Source organism: Monodon monoceros, unplaced genomic scaffold, assembly GCF_005190385.1.
Source record: "Monodon monoceros isolate NGI ecotype Baffin Bay Population unplaced genomic scaffold, NGI_Narwhal_1 Super_Scaffold_20, whole genome shotgun sequence".
Taxonomy (NCBI): domain Eukaryota; kingdom Metazoa; phylum Chordata; class Mammalia; order Artiodactyla; family Monodontidae; genus Monodon; species Monodon monoceros.
In genome coordinates this window covers 24370281-24396596 of record NW_021703777.1, presented here as the reverse complement: position 1 = coordinate 24396596, position 26316 = coordinate 24370281, and the positions used below count along the sequence as shown (strand labels likewise).

Below are 26316 nucleotides of genomic sequence, written 5' to 3'. Positions count from 1 at the left end.
TATTTGCTTGCTTTTTCTTTTAATTGGCAGTGGTTTAACCCTGTGAGTATATTCGGGAAACAGCCTAGTGGAAGTGCTCCTGTGAGGAATTAGGTGAAAGGGCTGGGTTTGAAATTCTGCTCCTGCACTTCTTATCTGTATGGCCCTGGGCAAGTCATTGAGGGTGTCTGAGCCTGGCTGTCTTCATTTATGGAACGGGGAGGATGCTCTTCTTCTGTCTGCCTCAGTTGCTTGAAAGGCTGAGAGGAGGCCACCCGTGGAAGGTGGAGCTCACTAGCAGAGTAGAGCTCCCTGTGGGAGGTGATCAGCCTGGAGATGGCTTGTCTTAGAAAGGGCTGGAGAACTCGTGTTGTCTGCTGTCTTGGATTCGTTTCTGTGGGTTCTAGACTGTTAATATGTGAAATGAAGTGCCCTACTGTGTGTGGCCTATGGACCAGTTCATAAAAGGAGACTTGATTAATTTCTCCATCTGCTGCATTCATGCGTAGTTTATATTTATCTAGCTAATGTTGACTGTAGCTGATTGGTTAATTAGCCAGTTGTCTGGTAAATTTTTCGTCGTGTTTTGGTGTTTAGCTGAACCTCTTGCAGGGGAAGGATTTGGAGTACTTCATTTTCGGTATTTATCCTTATCTGACTAGAGGTCTGACTTTAATCCTTGCAGTTGGATTGCTCTGGGACCTCTTCTGACTGTGGAGTCCAAATGTTGGGGGTCACCTACTTCTGTACCAGCGTTTTCATGGTAGAACACGTCTAGACTAGGTAACTAGTTGGCACGGGGTCACACACTGAGATAGTGGTAGAGCCAGAACATGAATGAATGCAGGTCAAGCTAAACAGCCAGTGATCGAGAGACCGGAAGTTGGAGGCTCAAGTGCTTGATTGATGGTGGTTGTTTCTGAGATCTGTATCACCCCAGATTACTTCTGTGCAGTTAGATCTAAAGGATGGAATTAATGATCATGATAATCTGTAGGTGGGTTCATTACTCTGTCTCCTTTCAAACCTCTGTGGCGGGACTTGGAGTTGGTTTCAGGGTAGGAGCAAGGAATGGAGTCTCATAGCCGTGACTTAATTTTGTAATTCCTTTGCATGTTGTGTATCAGAGTGATCTAGTATTTGGACTGCAGTTTATGGTCTTTGCAGGCATGAGAAACTTGTCTTGAGCCCACTCTGAACTTCTCCCCGCCCCCCGTATTGTTTATCTTACTGGTTTTCTTTGTCTTTTGTAGGCATATAGTTGCCCTATGTGGGCCCCGCATTCTTACCTGTACCCTCTGCACCAGGCCTACCTGGCAGCCTGCAGGATGTACCCAAAGGTCCCTGTCCCCGTGTACCCTCAAAACCCTTGGTTCCAAGAAGCTCCGTCTGCTCAGAATGAAAGTGACTGTGCCTGTCCGGACGCGCACTTCCCCGTGCAGCCTGAGGCCAGTGTTAACGGTCAGATGCCACAGGCAGAGATTGGACCCCCGACGTTTTCTTCAACCCTGGTTATCCCTCCGTCTCAGGTGTCTGAAAGTCACGGACAGTTGTCTTATCAGGCCGACCTGGAATCTGAAAACTCTGGGCAGCTTCTTCACGCTGAGTATGAAGAGTCGCTGAGTGGCAAGAACATGTTCCCGCAGCCATCTTTTGGACCGAACCCATTCTTAGGCCCGGTTCCCATCGCACCTCCTTTCTTTCCTCACGTTTGGTATGGGTACCCTTTTCAGGGATTCATAGAAAATCCAGTAATGAGGCAGAATATTGTCCTGCCCTCTGATGAGAAAGGAGAATTGGATCTGCCCCTGGAAAATCTGGATCTTTCTAAAGAATGTGCTTCAGTTTCAGCAGCAGACGAGTTTCCCGAGGCTGGAGGTGAAGACACCCATCCTCTCCCTGAAGCCAGTGTGAGCGAGCACGGAGGCCAGGTGGAGCAGTCATCCCAGACACCTAAGGCAGACCTGGCACTGGCTCCCGTCCCTCCTGTAGCAGAGGGAAAGGCTCGTCTTCCCACTCCGATCCTAAACAGAGAGAGAGAAGCTGTGCCTGTTGAACCTGAGCCTAAAAGGACCATTCCGAGTCTGAAAGAAAAACCAGAAAAAGTGAAAGATCCTAAGACTGCTGCCGACGCAGTCAGTGGGGCCAGCTCTGTGGACAACAGGGTGCCGAGACCAAAAGAAGAGAGCTCAGAGGATGAAAGCGAGGTGTCTGACATCCTGAGAAGTGGTCGATCCAAGCAGTTCTATAATCAGACTTACGGAGGCAGGAAGTACAAAAGTGATTGGGGCTATTCTGGTAGGGGGGGCTACCCTCATGTGAGAGGGGAGGAGTCCTGGAAAGGGCAGCCAAGCAGGAGCCGAGATGAAGGTTATCAGTACCATCGGAATGCCAGAGGACGGCCCTACAGGGGGGATAGGAGGAGGTCAGGGCTGGGAGACGGCCATCGCGGACAGCACACCTGATGGTGTTGCTGCGGCATTTTAGAGCAGAAGCCCTTTCTTAGGTGGAATGTTTCTGAAGTCTCTGAAAAAAATAACATTAAAATAAAAACCCAAATTGGAACTCTCTCCTCCCCTCCCCCTTTACCCTCTCTCATTCTGGACAAGAGATTTTGGATATGCGTTTAAGGGGGCAGGTGAATTCCTGGTGTTGCCATTTTTCTTCGTTCAAATTCTGTGACTGCCCCCATAAAAAGTAAGAAATAAGTTAAAGTATTTTTTATAAACAGCTTAATATAAAACATTATAGATTTAGTGTTTGATTTTTTTCCTTATATAAGTTTAATTTTCAAACGTTGGAAATGTGTGCTTTATAGTGTTTACTAAAGTGACAAAATACATCATTTGACACACTATAGATTCCAAAACATAACATTGCACCAAATAGAAATGTATATTTTATTATGCAATGCCTTAGTCATAAACTGGGCTCAAACAGTTCTTAGCCTAAAACACTGTTGTCTTTTGAAATGCTTCCAACCCAAAGGCCTTTCATCTCAATATCTGTCAAACTTGAATAATGTCTTCTCTTTAATATTACACTTAAGGCAGCCTATTAACCTGTGTCTTAGAAATGTTGTATATAGTTCTTTTAATATTCATAGGGTATATTTTTGAATTTTGGTGAGTATTTGTTGAACTTGAGACTGCATACAAGAATAGATGTTTAAGAAATAATAGGAAATCTAATGAAATGGCTGTTTCCACCAAGAATTCTTAGCACTGGTGTACATATCATGGTGCCTACTCGAAAGAAATGTAGATGCTATGCATTTTGAAAATAATCTGCATCTGTTAAAACTGCAGAAGTTTTTTAATGCCACTTTAACACTAATGCACTGACAGATTTAAATATTTTGTGAGAAGAAATGTTAAAAATTTTTAGCTTGACAGGTTTCTATAGAGTTACTGTGTTTCATTTTTCCCTTTGCACCACACTCAGTTATGTGTACCACTTTACATTTGCATGTTCAATTTGTCACGGCTGGAACTATTGTACAAAAAAGGATGATTGTGACTTTGAGCTCTTTTCTAGAGGATGCTGCTAGACAGTGGATTTGTTTGCATTTAATAGCTTGTCACCCCTTCGGTAACATGTCTCTGATTCTGCTTCCTTCCAGTCTCTTGCAGTATTCACTAGACTTTCCCTTTGCATGTTGCACTCTGTTCCCATTTGGAGATTTGATTCTCTGAATTAACACAGTATTCATTCATCTGTGTTACTATGTAAGAATAACTGTAGCTTATATTTCTTATTTGTACATACCAATGTGAAGTTCTACCCTTTTTTATGTTCTGCTTTGATCAGGAAGTTTTGAGTGCTATGCAAATAATGTAGGAATTTCTCTTTGCATGCCATGTGTAATATACCTAGCCAAAAGTAGATTTTTTTTTTTTTTAAAGCAATTACTTTAAAAGCAAATACAATTCACTTGAATTTGACAGACTGAAGCAGATGAGTTTTCTGGGTTCTCTGATAACCTGCGGGAATGTTTGGACGCCAGCTAGGCTCAGTGAATCTCCACTGTACTGTAATAATGGTTATTTACCTCTGTGTTGTTTTAATTACCTGATGTCTTTGTAACTGCTGATTTGAGTAGTGATTAGTGTGTAGATGTTTTGTAACATAGGATTTTAGAGAGCACTTTGAAAGATAACATTTTATTATGATGGTGCTAGGTAAAAATTTGTAAAGACTGGGATGGTTGTGTGGAAAAGAAAGAAATTCTTGAGAGAACCTGTTGAAAGGACTTTCTGTTGTCACCTTCTAAGCTAGAACGACTGGGGAAGGTACTGCTTAAGCAATTTTTTTCTTAGTTAACATCAACAGTTGTTATGGAATGAGAAGATGAGAGGGTCCTCCACTTTCAGCTCATGCTTGTATATGTAGGATTAGCTTACCTGATAATTTTAATGAAAATTACATTAGATATAATAACCAGATTTTAAAGTTCAATGTAAGTTTGATCTCAGGAGTCCAAAAGATATCGCTATTTCCTGTCTCCTTTGTTTTATTGACTGGGATTTGATCGTCCCAGTTTCTTCTCGAAATGTTTAAAAATTGGATAGGAAAGAATACTGTTTATTTCTTCATTGTCGCTCTGTCTTACCTCAGTTGAGTAACAGAATACTCTGTAGTTCCTGAAGGAAATGCCGATTTGCTTCCTGTTTCCCATACTTACCTCCAGGACATGATGGAAACAGTGCTGAAAGAGAACTTTAGCAGTTGGTACTTTACTCAGTGACCTCTGGAATAAGAATAAAAGAACTGACTTTGGATTATTAGTTTTAAAATTATCTGTCTTTACGTGAAGGTCAGTTTTGTTTTTTTCCTTTAGGCTTGTTATCAATATATTAGTCCAGGGGTTTTGCCTTATGCTGAGGTCACACTAGGGCCAAGCAAGCTTTTGTCCTCCTTCGTTTTAACTGAGTCGTATGGTATGTTGACATGAGATAAAATGTTTCCGAGAAAAGCTTAGAAGTGAGAATCATTTGTATTTTGAGTTGGAAATTATGGAACTTACTCTATTATGATACACATTTTGAAGAACAAATGTTTAGGATGACCAAAGCTCACCTGTTCTTTTCATTTTAGTTGCTTTTGCTAAACTTGATTCCAGCCCCTTTCCTTTTAGCATTGTGTGTATTTCTCTTCTTCATTTCCTCTCAGATAAATCTTCAATTCTTGCTCCACATACCTGTTGGTGGCAGGATGCTAGCATCTGTGTGGTCCTCATCCTGTTTCCTGGTAACCTGTATGTTCATTTTCATGGCTGACCTAAGCTCAGACCCTGCCTTGGCCTGGCAGGAGTAGGTTTTCCCTACTGATACTTTATCGTATTTGATGCAGACTGTATATATTCTTGCAGTGTGTTTCCTTTGTGACTCAAGGTTGAATAATGCCTGTGAACTGCAAACTCGCTTATGATTGACTTGGTGCAATAAAGTTCCTTTCTAACCGTTTCTGGTTTAGAAAACATTCAGCCATCCTAGAAACTAGCAATATTTATTTATGCCTCATTTATTTTACCTTAGTCTTTCACTTATGGGTACTAAGCAAGGTCCATTTTAGTGTAGCTGAAGAGACTACGTATTTGCATATTTGGCTACACTATTTCTGTTTACTGTATTTTGCTTCCTATTTAATGTCTAAATGCTATTGTGTTGTTTCCAATCTTAATGGCTCAGTTCCAGTGTATCAGTTTCAAAGAACTAAGGTTTTGCTACTAGTGGCAGCCACTTACTCTCCCACTAATTGGGATTTCCCACTAATTTAGGTTTTTTCCTCCCCTGAAATACAAATTTTAGAAAAATCCTACAAGAGGGATGGGTGCATGTCTTAATGCTGGGAAACAGTGACTTTGGGGTTGAATTTACTTGAATGGATTAAAAAATTGCATTGTTACAGAGCTAGAAAAAAATTTATGTATGAAAAATGATAATAGCCTTACACTGAGTACAAATAATACTTAAAAGCATGTGAAGATGTGATCATTTGTGATGTTACTTGTAAAAAAAAAGTATATATACATCTTTTGAAGTGTTGAAAGGAAAATAGTACTTTATATTCTTTATCATATCACTTTTTGTAAGTGTTGAATATATTCCTGTTTATTTTTCTATGTTCTGTTTTGTAGCCTTAAGAAGTGTTTCAAACATATCTGAATGTATAAAATAAGAGTAAATGCCCTACATGGTGTGATGCTGCATTATATATAAAACTGTGTGCATATATTAAATTTTGTCTCTTGATTCTGCTTGTGATTCTTTGGTTCTAGGGCTTTAACCGGGTAATATAGCATATAAACCTTAAGAGGAGTTTAAGTAAACTCCTAAAATTAAGAGTTGTTTGCCATGGTTTTTACCCAGTCAGAAAATCTAGTGTGTGTGCAATTAAACACCACCCAGGGTTTATCATCTGTGAGGTAAGTGTTCTTTTCCCTACGTTACATATATAATAAAACGGAGGTCACGCAACTAGTAAGTGGTAGAATTTGAACTTGAACCTAGTTCTGAGTGGTTTGAGAGCTAGTCCTGTCATTTTTCTCAGCAGTCAATAAATGAAATGGGGACGTGTAGAATAAGAATAATTTATAAATGACTCCGTTTTTTTAAGTTTAATAAAACACTGAAAGTTTTATTTGAAAATGGAGGTAGCAAGTATACTTAAATACTTTGAAAATCCAAGTTTCTTAAGGCTGTATTTCTTCGTTAAATCAAGTCGCCTAAGAATATTGCTAGCCAATACTCATTTAACCTACTCTGGACTTTCTCCGAGTGGCTTTCTCAGGAAGCAGAGCCTGAAACAAAGGCTTCATGCAGCACAGGGTTTGAGACACAGGTGACTTAGGTGCAGGGGCAGCAAGCTGGGAAGGGGTATCCCAAGTCCTATAGGCCAGTTTGGGGCTGCCTGAGAAGGTGAGTGAACTACCACAGAACCTTGGAGGGATCAGAGGGAGAAAGGAAGGAGGAAAAGGGGGAAGCATTTCTCTGTTAGCTGTGTTGAGTGCCAGCACCTCTTCCCACGGAGTTGATAGGGAAGAAAACAAGCAAGGTGTCTGCTGATGCTGGCTGAAGCCCTTGCAGAACTGGCCACTCGATGTGGATGGATAAGGTGAGACCGGCTGACCAGTGGGCCACAAGAAGTGTCCCATGCTGGGTTTCTCTAAAAGTTTTCAGAGAAAAGCAGGTAATGGTCTGCTGCTCATTTTGAGTATATTTGTTTTACTTTCACTTGTTGACTCAAGTGCAGGTCTAGGGAATGATGTGAGAATGTAAATGAACTGCAAAAGAGAAAGTAAACACAACTTCCCTTCACGGACCATAAATTTATAAGCTTTTCCAAAAGTGAATCATGCACTCCTCAGAATGGTGAAGCTACAGTTGTTGGTATGAACATCAAGAGTTTTCTAGATCCTCCGAGTTCAAAAAATTCTGTAAGCTAGTTTCATTTTTAAAAAATAAATTTATTTATCTTTGGCTACGTTGGGTGTTTGTTGCTGCGCGCAGGCTCTCTCTAGTTTGTGGCGAGCAGGGTCTACTGTGCGTTGCGGTGCACGGGCTTCTCATTGCGGTGGCTTCCCTTGTGGAGCACGGGCTCTAGGAGTGCAGGCTCAGTAGTTGTGGCGCTTGGGCTTATTAGTTGCTCCGCGGCACGTGGGATCTTCCTGGACCAGGGCTCCAATCCGTGTCCCCTGCATTGGCAGGTGGATTCTTAACTACTGTGCCACCAGGGAAGTCCACTAGTTTCTTTTAAATGAAAACCTTGGTTTTGGATTAAACGCCTTTGGGTAGAGTAAGAAACAAAGTAATGCTATGCCTATCTAGGGATGTGCCTGTTACTGTGTAACTTAGTTCTTTGCAATTTTCTATGATATGTTCAGAAATCGGGGGCCAAAAATGGAGACCAGAAACCAGAGGGCACAGACATGAAGCGACACTAATGCTCTGCTCCACGAGAAGGGACAGATGGTCATGGTTGCCAGTCTCATTAGCTGAAAACTTGTAGATACGGGAGACAGACTTGGGCACATGCAGGGTTGGGAGCTGGAACTATCCACTACAATCTGCCTGCATTACCCTTTCCTCTCACTAAGCTCTTCAGTGCGCATGCCGACTTGTCTCTGACCTGTGTTCTGGTTCACATGGATTTTCTTACCATTTTTATCATTACAGGTGCTCCTTTCCCTGGGAGCTGCCTCCTTCATGTAGCTCCCACCCAGAACTATTTCTCTTCTGAACCACGTGGTGCTCACAATACACCAGGCACTGGGGTTAAGGGCTTGACATATGTGTATCTAAATGAATGAGTGAAATTACAGAACCAACTAAGTAGTTATCCATTCTTTCTACAGAAACACAGAACCTCTATGGCAAGTAGATTCATTCCTTCAATACAGTAGGCAAACAAATGCCAGACACCAAACTGCACATTGAATCTGTAAGCAAGAGAGAAAGCACTGGACGACTTCAAGATGCTATGGTGTAAAATCAGGTTAACTTAAATTACATAGATACACTTTTTGTAAAGACTGCTGCACACTAGGTTGACTATAAACAATTTATGTGTACAAAATTTAAATTCAAAAGGTAATGGGTGTATAATATATGTCTCCTTTATTCCCTATTCTTAACCATCAAGTTATCCTTCCCAAAAGCATTAACTTTCTTGAGTATCCTTTTGTGTATTTTAATATTTTGTATATTTTCATATAAACAGTGGTGTATTATAATAAATTATGTTGCACCATGCTTTTTTGCTTAGAGATTTTTTCTAATCAGGATATACTGAGCAGTTTCATTCTTTTCAAAAGCTAACATCTGCATTCATGTATTTGAGTTGGTAACATTTTATAAAAAAAACGCTTTTCCTTGTGTTAACGATTTTAAGTCCTTTTCTACTGCTATACAAAATTTTAAGTAACATGTAAATCTGTTTTAAAATTTTCATTTACATGCAAAATAATACAATTGATACATATTTTATCAGCAGTAAGTAGAAAGAACTGTGCTCTTATAATACAAATATTTTAAGGACATAATACAGAATCAGTAAATGAAAACAGTGTTTGTCTTATTTTATTCAATACATTTGAAATAATGATTCACAAATTTAACCTATCTTTAAAAATAGGCAATACTTATTTTAGTATAATCCCATTATGTACAAAACAAACCCTTTACATATTCACAGGTAAGTGCACAGAAAAAAAGCATGAAAGGATATATATTATTAAACATAAACACTGGTAACATTTGGGAGGGTAAAATAAAGGGAAACATAACTCTATTCCATATATTTCTGTAATATTTGAAAATCTCACAACAGACATGTATTTATGGATTACTCAGATAAAGCAGTATTTTTAAAAGGCCTAATGGGGCTTAGTTAAACCATACTTTCTATCCACTGTTTGCATATTAATTAAAGCTTCTACTGTTTCAAGAAGCTCTAAAAGTTTGTTCAATAATTTCTAATTTTCCTAAACTCTTTTCCTCACTTGTAGTATAAGTTAGTTCCAGCTCAGCGCATTAGGCAGAAGTATAATTGAAAGTGGTTTTACACTACAGGTATCCCACTGTTCAAGAAATTTGGGTAAGTCTTTAGAACTCCAGCTACACACTATCCAAAACTAAGAAAAAAAAGTCAAATAGATAATATCCTTTATATCCAAACCTGGAAATGAATATATTTGGTACCAAGGGATACTCTGTATTGCTATCTGGGGACCGCTTTGCGTTAATGTTGCCTTTAGGTAAGTGGCTCACAGTCCTTGGCTGCCCATCAGAAATCTCTGGAAGTTTAATAGGGACCAACTCTAAAGATTTTGAACCTGTACTGTATTTTTAAAGGAAACAAATATTCTTTAAAATGCTTTTTCCAAAATCTTGATCAGTGATTACATAAAGGTATGTTTATAGAATGACATTACCTTGAGAATAATTACAGAATATAGAATCTTATGAAATGCTACATCTAATTCAGAGTAAAGTTAGGATTTATTTTTTGGGGGGGGGTGTTGAAATGATTTTTTTGCTAAAGGTATTCAAAAGCACCAAAAACATTGTTAACAATGCTTAAGTCGGTAATAGTCTTTTGTGTTCTGTGGCAGATAACCTTCCTTTGAAAGTCTAAACACATTGACAATTTAATGCAAAGACTGAAAACAAATATATATTATCCTGATGTTTATTTATCAAATTTCATCAGTGGCATCATCGACCGTCTTTTAAAATAAGGGCAGTTTCATTATAGTGGCATACCTGGCAAACCATGTAAGTACAGAAACCTTTTTCAAGATTTTTAAAAGGGGGCAACACTGGTCAGCATTTGGTACCTGTACACCTACTGAATATTTTCCCATACATCATGAAAACTTGGAGGTAATTTGTATAGCCTGAAATATCTTCATTTTAGAATGTTACGCACAAAAAGGGCCTTATCAAGAACAGAAAAGTGGCATTTGCCGTATTCAGACTACAATTTAAAACACAACTGGCTTTATGTTACAGTAAGTAAATTATACTTCAATCTCCAGAGCATGTGGAACATAAAACCTGATCTAAGTTTTATATGACAAAAATCCCAGTAAATGTTTCTTTTAATAAATGGCTTATCGATATTCTCAGATTCACTCTAATCATCCAAGAAAAAGTAGTTTCCACTCTTCTTTTGTTCTACATCCTAAAAAATAAAATAGAGAAGCAACAAAAATCAACACCATTCTCCTATATGTAAGGGTAGGGTAGACTTTCACCTGCAGAATTACTTATCAGTGTTTCTAAGTGTCTATACAACCTCCTCTGCACTCACTGGCTGCTTCTGGATATGCCTGGTTCCACTACTTAAAGGCAAGATTACTATCTCTGCTACCCATCCCTACTGCCTGGACAACCTTTCTGCTGCACACCTCACACAAAATTCCATTACATAAGATACTTAAACATATAAAACTTTGTTATATAAAATACTATTTCCAGAAAAACTATTAAATTCCATTTTCATCATTTTAACTTTAAGCTTCTGGTAAAAAGGTAACACTGCCAGTTTCAGAACTGCCTATTACACAAAAAGTATATAGAAATAATTTTTCCCAGCACTGTTTACATTCTGGCCAGTAATGATCCAACTACCTACTTGCCTAGCTGCTTGCTCCCTTATTAGGATTGAGGTATGACTGTCTAGGATAAGTGGACATACAGAAAATGATAAGTGTACCTGGGGACTGAACTGTCTCTACCCAAGAAAACTACAACACAAAGTGTTTGTAATGCTTCAGAAGAAATTCTTATGGAAATTAAGCTGTGCATAATAAGTGTTCTAACATTTAGTTCCTCTCTTCTGCTTAATATGCTTTTCAAAACTGAGAAAACTCTTCAAATTTAATTTAAAACTTGCCATTTCATTATCCTGGCCAGAGAGTAAACATTTATAAACAAAATATACAGTGAAGGCTAAAGGCACCCAGATATTATGTTAGATGCTTAAGAATACATGATGTGCACCATGTCTCTGCCTTCTAAGAGGACACATTTTAGTAGCAAAGCTAGAGGAGTACAAATATGAAAGGACAGTATGTGTAACATACTTCTAAAGCTTCTAAGTATTAAGGACGATGGCTAGAGGGCCATGAAATGTAAGCAGCATTTTAAAGAGGCACTGCAGGGATACCAGAAACACAGAAATACTTTTTTAGCATTCATTTTTCTTTTTTTGAGAGATGAAGAAATGACTTGTCTTCTAAAAAACACACATTTCACAGACTATATATCAAGTGTAGGGTGCAAAATTATTTTACATACTACAAAGAAAAAAACCACCACTGACAATTTAACTGACAAAATGTTTTTTCATTGTTTAGGATTTAATGCTCATTGAAGAAGTCTGTTTAGACTCTTAAAATATGCATTTTAATCATGTGTTGCTCTTCTGCGTGCACAAAAAGAAAATGTGTAAGAAATATTGATTAAGGTATTTGTAAAAACTTCTGTTTCAAGTGTAATCTTTCTGAAGACATTAAATGGCAAACTCAACAGAAGCAGTACAACAGTGGGTGCAACTCAGACAATGCAGCAATGGCAGCTACATCACAATTGCTGCCTATCAGACTGAAGTATGCCATCAGATACTAAAATGTGAAAAACATGAATCTTAGAATTAATGAAATGACATATGATTTTAATGACACAGCCTTCAATTTAAAACATGCTTTTCAATTATTTACACTGAGAAGTTATCCATGATTTAAGGTAATTTTTCTACATACCTTAATTGAATTGAGTTTGTTTATTCTTGGCCTATAGTTGTTTGGATCTCTTCTGAATGTAATTTCAAGCTGAGACAAAAATTTATTCATGCCAGCCAAAAGTGTTTGAGGACTAGGGGAAAAATAAAATCTATCAGTTGTGATTGAATTTCACCCCCCCAGTTTAATTACTTTTTTAGGATGAAGAGTATTACGAATCACTGTTCCCTCTAATTCCCCAATCGTAAGTCATCTGGATAACAGTATAGTCACAGTACATTATAAAGTCTATATTCAGAAATGTCTTTGCTTGGACTATGTAGTTTGTTTGGCTATATCTTTATGCAAAACAAACAGAGTTTAAAGTGCTTCTGATCTGGAAAGAAAGTCAGCGAGAAGTACTGCTTTAGAAAAATAATTCGATTGAAGAATTTCAAATCTAAGATATTTAGGGGAGAAGAGAATTTAACAGAAAAGGTAATATTTATGTTAGAAATTAGGCACAAAGCAATATGTACAACATAATGGTGTTTAGTAATAACACCTTTTAAAATTTCTATACTTTATTCATCTTTTCTCACCCAAACTAGTTCTTAAATCATGTTAAGTCATATCATACATGTGGAACATTTTAAGCATTTTGTAAATACAAAGGAAGGATCACTATTTGCATAGCTTTATATAGTCTAAGAAATTTCCCTAACTCTCAAAGAAGTTATGTTATTTTCAGTAACTGATACATAAATTTTAAATAGAAAAAAAAAAATTCTAAGAAGTTTAGTACTTCTATTCCTTGGATGAATTATTCAAATAGCAAATCCATTCCTCCCTAAACCAGCAAACATTATGTTGGAATCACATGAACTTGCTGTTTTTACAGGTCAAATGGCTGAGTATCAGGAATTTCATACAGTTCAACCTAATAAGGTTTCAGCACTAAAAGTGTAAAAAATTTCTCATAAAAAAAATTTCCCATAAACTAGTGTGAAAGTTCTTTATATTACAAGTACTCTCAATCAAGCCAATAAGGAAAAATGAGAGAAAAATGGGACAGAGGAGGTAAAATCATTCATTTTTTAACTCTGCTGTACATTAATACCAGATATCTGGGGTGTACTGAGCTTTACCACTAGCGGTGTAAATGGGGCAAATCATGCATCCAAATAATGAAACAGACAAAACTGAACCTGAAAGAAAAGGTGAGGGGCCCAAAGCTCCACATACTTATTCCCCTGGGTCAGGAGTTTACCATAGTCTAAAAAACGCTATTCTACCCAGGGCCATCCAGTACCGAATATGAATAATCTTGGGAGTTACAAAATCATTTCTAGGATTTCTGGTTATCTCTTTCCTTATTAAAAATGAAAACAGTATGACTAATGTCTATATGTTGATTGGAAATTTTAAAATAATTTTCTGGGGAGATTCAAGATGGCAGAGAGTAGGTGGACGTGGAGTTGATCTCTCTCCACGGATGCATCAGGAATACAACCATAGATGCAACAATTCTCACAGAACACCAGCCAAAAACTAGCAGAAGACCTTGGACACCGGAAAGGAGTATAAAGATCCCTGCATAACTGGGTAGGATAGAAAAAAAGAAGGGAGAAGGAGAAGAGGAAGCCAGATGGGACTGCATCCTGGGGTGGGGGAACTGAAGCAGAGGAGAGATTCCCGAATTTGGGGAAACCTCTATGACGGGGAAATTGATTGGGACAGAAGGGAAGCATCTGAGGCTGCTGGAAGAGGGTGAAGCTGCTGATCCGTAGCAGACAGGACAGAGTAAGAAATACACAGATGGCCCATACAGTGGCCCTACGTGACCCAGACTGGGACGTGTGTTCACAGGTGTGCAAGGGGGCTGGGAGCTGGTGTGTGGGGACTGGAAAACAGGCCCAGAGCAAGAAGTGCTGTTGGCTGTGGGAAGATGGACCGAGGGGACGGGAGGGAAGAAATCCGCAGCAGGGAATGCCTATGCAGGAAGACTGCACTGCCATGGAAGCAGGGCACTACTACTGAGTCCCACGCAGGGGGAGGAGCCATTATTGTAACCTCTCTCTCCCCACATGTCGCTGCCTGCCAACGACAATAAAAGAAGCCCGCTCAGGGTTGGCTCTTGTGTGCTGGCTGCTGAGACATAAAAAAGCCCCCTCAGAGCTGGCCCTCATGTGCCTGCTGCCAGGTGTCGGAAAAACCCCGGCCAGGGCTGGCTCTCAGGTGCCTTACGCTGGGCGCTGGAAAAGGCCCTCACTAGGGCCATATCTCTTGAACCCATGGCCGCCGGCTCCCCTGTGCATTTGGTGCCGCTGGGGCTCCCGTGATTCAAGCAGTCATGCCACCTCTGCACCCGGTCCTCACAGGGCCAGACCCAAGAGCTCCAAGGCAGCCTCAGGACCAGACTCCTGCGGGCAAACCACACGCAGAGGTGGGGATAAAACCAAAGCTGAACCCCAGGGACGGGGCGACTAAGGAAGAGGATGGAAAATCTTTCCACTGGCAGCACAAGCTGCAGATTAAATCCCCACGATCAGCTAGGAAGACCCTGTGTCTATGGAACATCTGAGTAGACCAATGAGTGTTCCCACAAATGAAAACAGTCCAGCTCTGGCAACTGTGGACTTTGGGGGCAGCACACGCAGGAACTGGGCCACATCAGAGCTGGAGGGATCCCCAGGCCCACAGAAGGTCCAGAGACCAGCCCAGAGACAGAGGAGGGGCTTCTGGGAAGGTGGAGGGGGGGCTGTGGCTCACGGTGTGTGCAAGGACCCTGACAGCGGAGACCCCAGGGAAACAATTATTACTATTAATTTTATTATGTTTTGATTCATTCTGTTGTTGGTTCTAGCTTCTTATTTTGTTTTTGGCTTGCTTTACTTTCTTTTTTTGTTTTGTTGTTTTAGATTTTTATTTAGTCTTTTGGGATCTCTGTGTTTCATAACATTTTTAAATCTTTTTTTGGTATGTATTTATATTTTTACTTTGCTTTTCTGTTGTTCTGTGTTCTTGTCCCGAATTTTTTTTCTTCAATATATGTTTTTTAATATTTCCATTTCTTCTTTGCTTTTCTGTTGTCCTATGTTTTTCCCTTTTTATTTTACTATTTTCTAAATCATTTTTATAGGTTTGTTCGGTTTCCTTGCTTTATTATTCAGTGGGCACACTGCTTTCCTTTTGTTTTTAGGTTATGTGTTTTTGTTAGTATTAATCCTAATTGTTTGATTTCATTTTTGAATTCTTCTATTTGTCTGGTTTTTCTCTTGCTTTTTTTGTTTTATTTGGCTGTTTTTGTTTCTTTTATGTGTGTGTGTTTCTGTTTTTTTTTGTTTAATTTTGTTTTTACCATTTCTCCAGGGTTTTGTCTTTTTTTTTAATGTTTTCTATTTTGTCTTTTTTATATTTCTGTTTCTACACTGATTTTATGTTGTCTTCTTTCCCCTTTTTCTTTGGTTTCTTAATATCATTTTTGTCAGTTTGTTTTGTTTCTTTGCTTCATTCTTCAGTTGGCACCCTGCTTTGGTTTTGGGTTTTTGTCAACTTTCTTCTTAATTGTTGATTTTGTTCTTGGGTTCTTTTGTTTGTCTGGTTGTTCTCTTGCTATTTGCTTTACTTGGTTCTGTTTTTGTTTCTTTTGTGTGTGAGCATTTCCTTGTTTCTGTTTCTATTTGTTTGATTTTACTTTTTACCATTTGTCTGGGGTTTTGTTAAGACTTTTTTTTCTTTTTTTTTTTTAAACCCCTTTATTGCCGGGACAAGCAACTTGCAGGGTGTTGGTCCCTCGACCAGAAGTCGGGCCTGAGGCTCTGGAGTGGGAACACTGAGTCCAGGATGCTGGACCAGTAGAGAATTCCCAGCCCCAGGGAAGATTAATCTCTGAGAGCTCTCACGGAGGCCTCTATCTGAATCCAAGACCCGGATTCACCCAACTGCCAGCAGCTCCCAGTGCTGGACGCCTCACACCAAACAACAAACAAGACAGGAACACAAATGCACCCATCAGCACACAGACTACCTAAAGCCATACTAAGCTCACAGACACCCCAAAGCATACCACCTGACACGGCCCTACTCACCAGAGGGAAAAGACTCAGCTTCACCCACCAGAACGCAGGCACCAGTCCCTCCCATCAGGAAGCCTACACAAGACACTGGACCAACCCCACCACCGGGCAGAGAACAGAAGCAAGAGGAACTACGACCCTGCAGCCGAGGGAAAGGAGACCTCAAATACTGTAAATTAGACAAAATGAGAAAACACAGCAGTATCTTACAGGCAAAGGAGCCATCTAAAAACCCACAAGACCAAATAAATGAAAAGGAAATAGGCAAACTACCTAAAAAAGAATTCAGAGTAACGACAGTAAAGATGATCCAAACTGCTGGACATACAATAGAGAAAATACAAGAAACATTAAAAAAGGACCTAGAAGAACTAAGGAGCAAACAAACAGTAACGAACACAATAACTGAAATTAAAAACACTCTAGAAGGAATCAATAGCAGAATAACTGAGGCAGAAGAATGGATAAGTGACCTGGAAGACAAAATGGTGGAAATAATTGCCGAGGAGCAGAGTAAAGAAAAAAGAATGAAAGGAAGACAATCTCAGAAACCTTAGGACAACACTAAATGCACCAACATCCGAATTATAGGGGTCCCGGAAGAAGAAAAGAAAAAGGGTCTGAGAAAATATTCTAAGAGATTGTAGTTGAAAACTTCCCTAACATGGGAAAGGAAATAGTTACCCAAGTCCAGGAAGCACAGAGTCCCACAGAGGATAAACCCAAGGAGAAACACACCAAGACACATATTGATCAAACTAACAAAAATTAAATTCAAAGAAAAAATATTAAAAGCAGCAAGGGAAAAACAAAAAATAACATACAAAGGAATCCCCATAAGGTTATGAGCTGATTTTTCAGCAGAAACTCTACAGGCCAGAAGGGAGTGGTAGGATATACTTAAAGTGATGAAACAGTAAAACCTACAACCAAGATTATTCTACCCAGCAAGGATCTCATTCAGATTCAACAGAGAAGTCAAAAGCTTTACAGACAAGCAAAAGTTAAAAGAATTCAGCACCACAAAACCAGCTTTGCAGCAAATGCTAAAGAAACTTTTCTAAGCGGGAAACAAAAAAGAAGAAAAAGACCCACAAAAAAAGCTCCCGAACAATTAAGAAAATGGTAATAGGAACATACATATCGATAATAACCTTGAATGTAAATGGATTAAATGCCCCAACCAAATGACACAGCCTGGCTGAATGGATACAAAACAAGACCCATATATGCTGTCTACAAGAGACCCACTTCAGACCTAGGGACACATACTGACTGAAAGTGAAGGGATGGAAAAACATATTACATACAAATGGAAATCAAAAGAAAGCTGGAGTAGCAATACTCGTATCAGTTAAAATAGACATTAAAATAAAGACTGTTGGGGCTTCCCTGGTGGCGCAGTGGTTGAGAGTCCACCTGCCAATGCAGGGGACACGGGTTCATGCCCCGGTCCAGGAAGATCCCACATGCCATGGAGCAGCTGGGCCCGTGAGCCATGGCCGCTGAGCCTGCACGTCCAGAGCCTGTGCTCCACCACGGGAGAGGCCACAACAGTGACAGGCCCGCGTACAGCAAAAAAAATTAAAAATAAGAAAATAAATAAAGACTGTTACAACAGATAGGGAGGGACACCACATAGTGATCAAAGGATCAATCCTAGAAGAAGATATAACAGTTATAAATGTTTATGCACCCAACATAGGAACACCTCAATACATAAGGCAAATGCTAACAACCATGCAAGGAGAAATCGACAGTAACACAATAATAGTAAGGGACTTTAACACCCCACTTATACCAACGGACAGATCATCCAAACAAAATAAATAAGGAAACATGAGCTTTAAACGACACATTAGACCAGATGAACATAATTGAAATTTATAGGTCATTCCATCCAAAAACAAAGGAATACACTTTCTTCTCAAGTGCACACGGAATGTTCTGCAGGATAGACCACACCTTGGGTCACAAATCAAGCCTTGGTAAATTTAAGAAAACTGAAATCGTATGAAGCATCTTTTCTGACCACAATGCTAGGAGACTAGATATCAATTACAGGGGAAAAAAACTGTAAAAAATACAAACACATGGAGGCTAAACAATACGCTAGTAAACAACCAAGAGATCACTGAAGAAATCAAAGAGGAAATCAAAAAATAGCTAGAAACAAATGACAATGAAAGCACAATGACCCAAAACCTATGGGATGGAGCAAAAGCAGTTCTAAGAGGGAAGTTTATAGCAATACAATCCTACCTCAAGAAACAAGAAAAATATCAAATAAACAACCTACCCTTACACCTAAAGCAATTAGAGAAAGAAGAACAAAAAACCCCCAAATTAGCAGAAGTAAAGAAATCATCAAGATCAGATCAGAAATAAATGAAAAAGAAATGAAGGAAACAACAGCAAAGAGCAATAAAACTAAAAGCTGGTTCGTTGAGAAGATAAACTGATAAACCATTAGCCAGACTCATCAGGAAAAAAAGGGAGTAGACTCAAGTCAACAGAATTAGAAGTGAAAAAGGAGAAGTAACAACTGACACCACAGAAATACAAACGATCATGAGACACTACTACAAGCAACTATATGCCAATAAAATGGACAACCTGGAAGAAATGGACAAATTCTTAGAAAAGTACAACCTTCTAAGACTGAACCAGGAAGAAATAGAATACATGAACAGATCAATCACAAGTACTGATAGTGAAACTGTGATTAAAAATTCTCCAACAGCGGGGTTCCCTGGCGGCACAGTGGCTGAGAGTCCACCTGCTGATGCAGGGGAAACGGGTTTGTGCCCTGGTCCGGGAAGATCCCACATGGCGCGCCTGTGCTCCGCAACGGGAGAGGCCACAACAGTGAGATGCCCGCGTACCACAACAACAACAAAAAATCCTCCAACAAACAAAAGCCCAAGGCCAGATGGCTTCACAGGCGAATTCTATCAAACACTTAGAGAAGAGCTAACACCTATCCTTCTCAAACTCTTCCAAAATATAGCAGAGGGGGCAACACTCTCAAACTCACTGTATGAGGTCACCATCACCCTGATACCAAAACCAGACAAAGATGTCACAAAAGAAGAAAATTACAGGCCAATATCACTTATGAGCATAGATGCAAAAATCCTCAACAAAATACTAGCAAACAGAATCCAACAGCACACTAAAGGATCATACCTCATGATCAAGTGGGGTTTATCTCAGGAATGCAAGGATTCTTCAATATATACAAATCAATCAATGTGAAACACCATCTTAACAAACTGAAGGATAAAAACCATATGATCATCTCAATAGATGCAGAAAAAGCTTCTGACAAAATTCAACACCCATTTATGATAAAAATTCTCCAGAAAGTGGGCATAGAGGGAACCTACCTCAACATAATAAAAGCCATATATGACAAGCCCACAGCAAACATCATTCTCTATGGCAAAAAACTGAAACCATTTCCACTAAGATCAGGAACAAGACAAGGGTGCCCACTCTCACGACTATTATTCAACATAGCATAGTTTTGGATGTTTTAGCCACAGCAATCAGAGAAGAAAAAGAAATAAAAGGAATCCAAATTGGAAAAGAAGTAAAACTGTCACTGTTTGCAGGTAACGTGACACTATACATAGAAAATCTTAAAGATGCCACCAGAAAACTACTAGAGCTAATCAATGAATTTGGTAAAGCAGCAGGATAGAAAATTAATGCACAGAAATCGCTTGCATTCCTGTACACTAACAATGAAAAATCAGAAAGAGAAATCAAGGAAAGACTCCCACTTACCATCGCAACAAAAAGAATACCTAGGAATAAACCTACCTAAGCAGGCAAAAGACCTGTATGCAGAAAAGTACAAGACACTGATGAAAGCAATCAAAGATACAAAACAGATGGAGAGATATACCATGTTCTTGGATTGGAAGAATCAACATTGTGAAAATGACGACACTATCCAAAGCAATCTACAGATTCAATGCAATCCCCATCAAATTACCAATGGCATTTTCCACAGAACTAGAACAAAAAATTTCACAATTTGGATGGAAACACAAAAGACCCCGAGTAGACAAAGCAATCAAGAAAGAAAAACGGAGCTGGAGGAATCAGGCTCCCTGACTTCAGACTATATATACTACAAAGCTACAGTAATCAAGACACTATGGTACTGGCACAAAAACAGAAGTATAGATCAATGGTACAGGATAGAAAGCCCAGAGATAAACCCACGCACATATGGTCACCTTATCTTTGACAAAGGAGGCAAGAATATATGATGGAGAAAAGCAGCCTCTTCAATAAGTGGAGCTGGGAAAACTGGACAGCTGCATGTAAAAGAATGAAATTAGAACACTTCCTAACACCATACACAGAAAGAAACTCAAAATGGATTAAAGACCTAAATGTAAGGCCAGACACTATAAAACTCTTAGAGGAAAACATACGAAGAACACTCCATGACATAAATCACAGCAAGGTCCTTTTTGACCCACCTCCTAGAGAAATGGAAATAAAAACAAAAATAAACAAATGGGACCTAATGAAACTTAAAAGCTTTTGCACAGCAAAGGAAACCATAAACAAGACAAAAAGACAACCCTCAGAATGGGAGAAAATATTTGCAAACGAAGCAACTGACAAGGATTAATCTCCAAAATATACAAGCAGCTCATGTAGCTCAGTATCAGAAAAACAAACAACCCAATCCAAAAATGGGCAGAAGACCTAAATAGACATTTCTCCAAAGACATACAGATTGTCAACAAACACATGAAAAGGTGCTTAACATCACTAATTATTAGAGAAATGCAAATCAAAACCACAATGAGGTATCACCTCACACCAGTCAGAATGGCTATCATCAAAAAATCTACAAACAATAAATTCTGGAGAGGGTGTGGAGAAAAGGGAATCCTCTTGCACGGTTGGTGGGATTGTAAATTGATGCAGCCACTACAGAGAACAGTATAGAGGTTCCTTAAAAACCTAAAAATAGTACTACCATATGACCCAGCAATCCCACTACTGGGCATATACCCTGAGAAAACCATAATTCAAAAAGATTCATGTAAATATTCCTGCAATGAACACTGTGGTACAACTGCCAGGATATGGAAGCAATCTAAATGTCCATAGACAGATGAATGGATAAAGAAGATGTGGCACATATATATCATGGAATATTACTCAGCCATAAAAAGGAACAAAACTGAGTTATTTGTAACAAGGTGGATGGACCTAGAGTCTGTCATACAGTGAAGTAAGTCACAAAGAGAAAAACACATACCGTATGCTAATGCACATATATGGAATCTAAAAAAACGTTAATGATGAACCTAGTGGCAGGACAGGAATAAAGACACAGACGTAGAGAACGGACTTGAGGACATAGTGGGGGGAAAAGGAAGCTGGGACGAAGTGAGAGAGTAGCACTGACATATACACACTACCAAATGTAAAATGGATGGCCAGTGGGAAGCTGCTGCATAGCACAGGGAGATCAGTTCGATGCTTTGAGATGACCTAGAGGGGTGCGATAGGGAGGACGGGGGGGAGGCTCAAGAGGGAGGGGATATATGTATACTTATAGCTGATTCAGTTTGTTGTACAACAAACTGTTGTACAACAGAAACTAACACAACATTGTAAAGCAATTATACTCCAACAAAGATTAAAAAAAGAGCCAGCCAACTTGAAATAAATAACTAAATAAAGTTTCTAAGTGTTGGAACTTAGTTTAGAAAATAGTTTTACCTGTTTGCAAGTGTGTTCTTAGATGGAACACCATCAAAAACAATGACTCGATCTGCTAGATAGGTGGCCATGATGAAGTCATGTTCCACAACAAAGGCTGTCTTCTTAGCATGGAGTATGAAACTAAAACACATGATTTTGAAAAGCTTTATATCATCATATTCAAACACTATATTAAGCACTTTTGTCTGCCACTACACACGATCACAGGTAATACTCTTTATGAGTGGGACATTACCGTTTGACAACTCGAGCAGCCATCAATCTTTGCTCAGAATCCAAATATGCAGATGGTTCATCAATTAAATAGACATCAGCAGGTTTGCCCAAACAAAGAGCTAAAGCTACTCGCTGCAGTTCACCACCAGATAATGTTTGCACCTATTTCCAAAAGAAGTTCAGTAAACCATGCAGAGACATCCAAAGTTTAAAATAATAAAATGATAAAACAACAAAAATTATTTTAGAGTACCTCTTGATCGATGATGTTTTCAATTTGCAGAGGCTTCATTACATCAGTTACAAATTGTGGATGAGTGTAAGCATCTCTGATCTTTTCATGTAGTAGCTGGCGAACACTTCCCTTATTTAATGGAAAAATGGAATTATTTAATGGAAAAGTATAGTATTTAATGGAAAAGTATTGAAATTTTATTTCAGTATAGAACTACTCTAATTATGAATCTTGAGAAAGTTAAGCTACACAGCAAAAGTATATCAATTTGCCACCAGCAGATATCGATAGTATTTTGATGCTTATCCATCAGCTATGACATGTTTTGAGACTTTAAAAATTAAAAACCCACCATGTCCAAGTTAAAAAAAAAAAAACCAAAATCTTAAAATTTGAAAGTAGTAAATGATAAATGTTTCAGGGAAGAAATCATTAGAGACTAGGAATACTTCTAAAGGTCAATATGGGTATCAAGTAATCTTAGGCAATCTGTCAGCTAACACAAAATGCACGATAATATGACAGGGATGAATTTAAGATGTCTTTTAACTTGTTATTTGAGAAGAGGGCTGAGTTTGAGATCTTAAAAGCTAAGCTTATAGAAAGCATCAATGATAAAATTTTCATTGTAAGCCACGCCATCTCAAATATTCCCAACATGAGTGAGTACTGAACATAGATACTGTAGTTAATAAGTTCATTACAACACCTGCAGAAATCAAAGGAGCTTAATTTCATGTTTTAAGGCTCATCCATATTGTAACATGTATGTGTTTTATTTCCTTTTATGGCAGAATAACAGTGGCTCTACCATTTTTCATTCCCAGCAGCAACGTACGAGGTTCTAATTTCTCTGCATCCTCAGCAATGCTTGTTATTGTCTTTCTGCTTTAAGTCATTCTAATGGATGTTATGTGGTCTCTCAGTGTGGTTTTGATTTGCATTTCCCTAATGACTAAGGATGCTGTGCATCTTTTCATGTGTTTATTGGCTATCGGTATATTTTCTTTGGAAAAATGTCTATTCAAATCCTTTGCCCATTTAAAAATTGAGCTGTAAGAGTTCTTTATATATTCTGGATACGAGTATCTTATTAAATATATGATTTGCAAATAATTTCTCCAGTCCTGTGGGTAACTTTTCACTTCCTTGATGTCATTTGCAGCACCAAAACACATTAAGTTTTTGAAGATTTATTTTGGAAAAAGATGCCAAACAGACTTTAAAAGAGTTTCCTAGTAGTGGAAATGAATAAAGAACTGTAGTAGTCCTAAGATCTTCCTTAGCCACCTTATTACACCTGTACAGAAACTAATTTGGAGAAAATTTTTGATATAGTATAAGACTAATGCTCTAGGTATATATACATATAAACTCTTCTTCAATAACAAAATAACAGAATAACTCACGGTTGATTTGGGACTGATTTTCTGTGGCTTATAACTGACATTTAAAACTGGTACTTCCCCTGCAAAGTAATACAAATAAATAAGACACTGAAAACGGCCCAGATCTTTAAAGTTTACTATGTGGAACAGAGTAAAAAGACTCAATATTACAACAGTACCTCCTTCATCAGGTTTAAGTCTCCCAGCAAGCATTCTGATAAACGTCGTTTTACCAGTACCTGGCAACACAACAAACAAAAAATTGACTTGAAAGATGCTTCACATTTATAGTAAATCACTAACGTACTACCGGGTTTTAACTGAGAAATTAGTTTTGAACAAATACACTGACACTACTGAATTCTGAAGGTTATATAGAAAAATACTTGAACTTTCATGATTCATCTCTCAAGTATCATTCTAAACTAATTAGGAGGAATATAGACTATTTAAAGTTTATGACGGCCATTTTAACAAACGGTGGTCTATAAAGTCTTGGGTTAGTTCTTGAAAGACTTATTTAGCTAAAATATCAATGCACACAATTTATTGTTAAGACAGGACAATAATTGTTATGGTTGATACCATCATCATAAAGGCCAGTTACATGAAATATTTAATTGCAACCAAGCTCAAAATTCCTGATAACTAAAAACTCATACATTGCAACAATCTTCATAAAATTTTTTTCTTCTACAGTTTCGTAAGCTGTAAGTACACAATTCAAATCTTTTTCTAAAAATCATGAAAGCAATACCAGATATTTGGCACTCAAATTCATCTCATAACTATATTTATGACGATAATCTATTACTAAAAAGTGTTGGTAATACAACTATTTACAAAGTTAGATTAGCCTAAATTTAAATTAAGAAAGGTTCCAAGTGGAGGAATGCAAGGAAAACATTTTAAACTAGACTGCTTCAGAACTACCAATTTATCCTTTCCTTCCTAGTCAGTTTCTAAGATGAATAAGTGCTATTCATATCAATTTATACATAGAAAAACCAGCTTAGAAAAAATCTTATTCTCACTGAAGGTTATGAAAATAAGAAATATGAACTCGATTAAATGACAGATTAAATCATATGTTGTCACAAAATGTGAACTACACTGAGAAATGTAGGAATTCAATCCAGCTCCCAGACCTATAACTGAGTCAAAGTTTTTCATGGAGTAATTAACAGTCAGTTACTGGATAAACAGAACAAACTTCCGAATATCACAAAATAAGGAAAACTTACCATTTTCACCCAACATCACCATGATTTCAGAATCTGTAAACTCTCCAGCTACAATTGCTAGCTCAAACTCTCCCATCTTTTTCTTCATTCCAGGATATTTATACATACACATCTTTTTAACTTCTTCTTCATTTGCTGTCTCAGCTACTTTAAAAACAAGTGATGCATCTCTGAATCTCAAGTTTTCTGTTGGAACGTAGCCATCCAAAAAAATGTTTATGCCTGTTGGAAAGTCATTGAAATAAATTAGTAAATATCACTTAAACACTAAACTTTTTCCACAAAAATAAATGATCATATAAAAGCCAAAACCCTAGGCTCTCTTGTGAGCAATCTATGCATAGATTTAAATTTCTGTGGATTTATAGCATGCAGTGTGACAACAGTGTTTCATGTACCTAATGCCAAGTTTAAGTAATTCATGTATGCCTATATACACAAAGCATAACTTTTCATTATTACGTGATTTTTATAAGATTTTTTCCATCAGATTTCATGTGAAAGCCTATGATGCCATTTCTTCTGTATTTTAAAATAAAAAATTGTAATTTTTCTCTACAAAATGACAAGTAGGTAAAATGGAATATTTTCAGATTGACATAAAATAAACTAAAATAGTTTGAGCAATAATTTTTTAAAGATGATTTAAGTTACGAATATTCATTTTCATGGGAGACATAACCATACGTTCAAGTTATGATTTACTGCATTTGTTTTCAGATTAACTTCGCAGGTTTGAAAGAAATTTATAATAACAAACTTATTTCATTAACCTTTTTTTGGCTTCACTGTACAAAAACACCATTATCTAAACAGATTTTAATAACTGAAAGTAAACTAACATACTGTGCATGAAAATTCCTCCATACTGAAGTTGTTAAGAACCACAATGGCAGGTGCACAGAAATGGAAAAGTGGATTATTTGGGAAACAGTGAAAAGATCTGTTTATAAAGTGTTTACTATTTATAAGAGAAGGACAGTAGGTGAAGTTTCAGAAGGTCTTGAAAGAAAGTCTAAGGATATTATTCATGTCATCTGCAATTAAGAACCACATCTACGCCTTTTCAGCCTAGAACACAGGTGTTCAACAAATATTTATTGACAGAATAAATAGATGTTTATTCTGCCCAAATTAGCATTTTTATATCTTAAACTATTTAAAAATTACAAATGTGGGGTTAAAA

General features: G+C 38.0%; 2 protein-coding genes across 3 annotated transcripts in view; one reads left to right on the top strand and one right to left on the bottom strand.

Moving 5' to 3' along the window:
• Positions 1–6233, top strand: part of OTUD4 (OTU deubiquitinase 4) — a 41275-nt gene extending 35042 nt beyond the window's left edge. For both annotated transcript variants that reach the window (XM_029235300.1, XM_029235301.1), the window contains exon 21: positions 1233–6233. In XM_029235300.1, coding sequence (XP_029091133.1) covers positions 1233–2444 — 1212 coding nt within the window. In that variant the 3' untranslated portion in view covers positions 2445–6233. The remainder of the gene's footprint in view (positions 1–1232) is intronic.
• Positions 6234–10163: 3930 nt separating this feature from the next.
• ABCE1 (ATP binding cassette subfamily E member 1) overlaps positions 10164–26316 on the bottom strand; it is a 34965-nt gene continuing 18812 nt past the window's right edge. Inside the window, exons 11-18 of the mRNA XM_029235283.1 lie at positions 25131–25352; positions 24066–24125; positions 23908–23966; positions 22517–22627; positions 22283–22425; positions 22045–22167; positions 12248–12359; positions 10164–10665 (exon numbers count right to left, since the gene is read on the bottom strand). Of these exons, the coding sequence (XP_029091116.1) occupies positions 10618–10665; positions 12248–12359; positions 22045–22167; positions 22283–22425; positions 22517–22627; positions 23908–23966; positions 24066–24125; positions 25131–25352 (878 nt within the window). The 3' untranslated portion in view covers positions 10164–10617. The remainder of the gene's footprint in view (positions 10666–12247; positions 12360–22044; positions 22168–22282; positions 22426–22516; positions 22628–23907; positions 23967–24065; positions 24126–25130; positions 25353–26316) is intronic.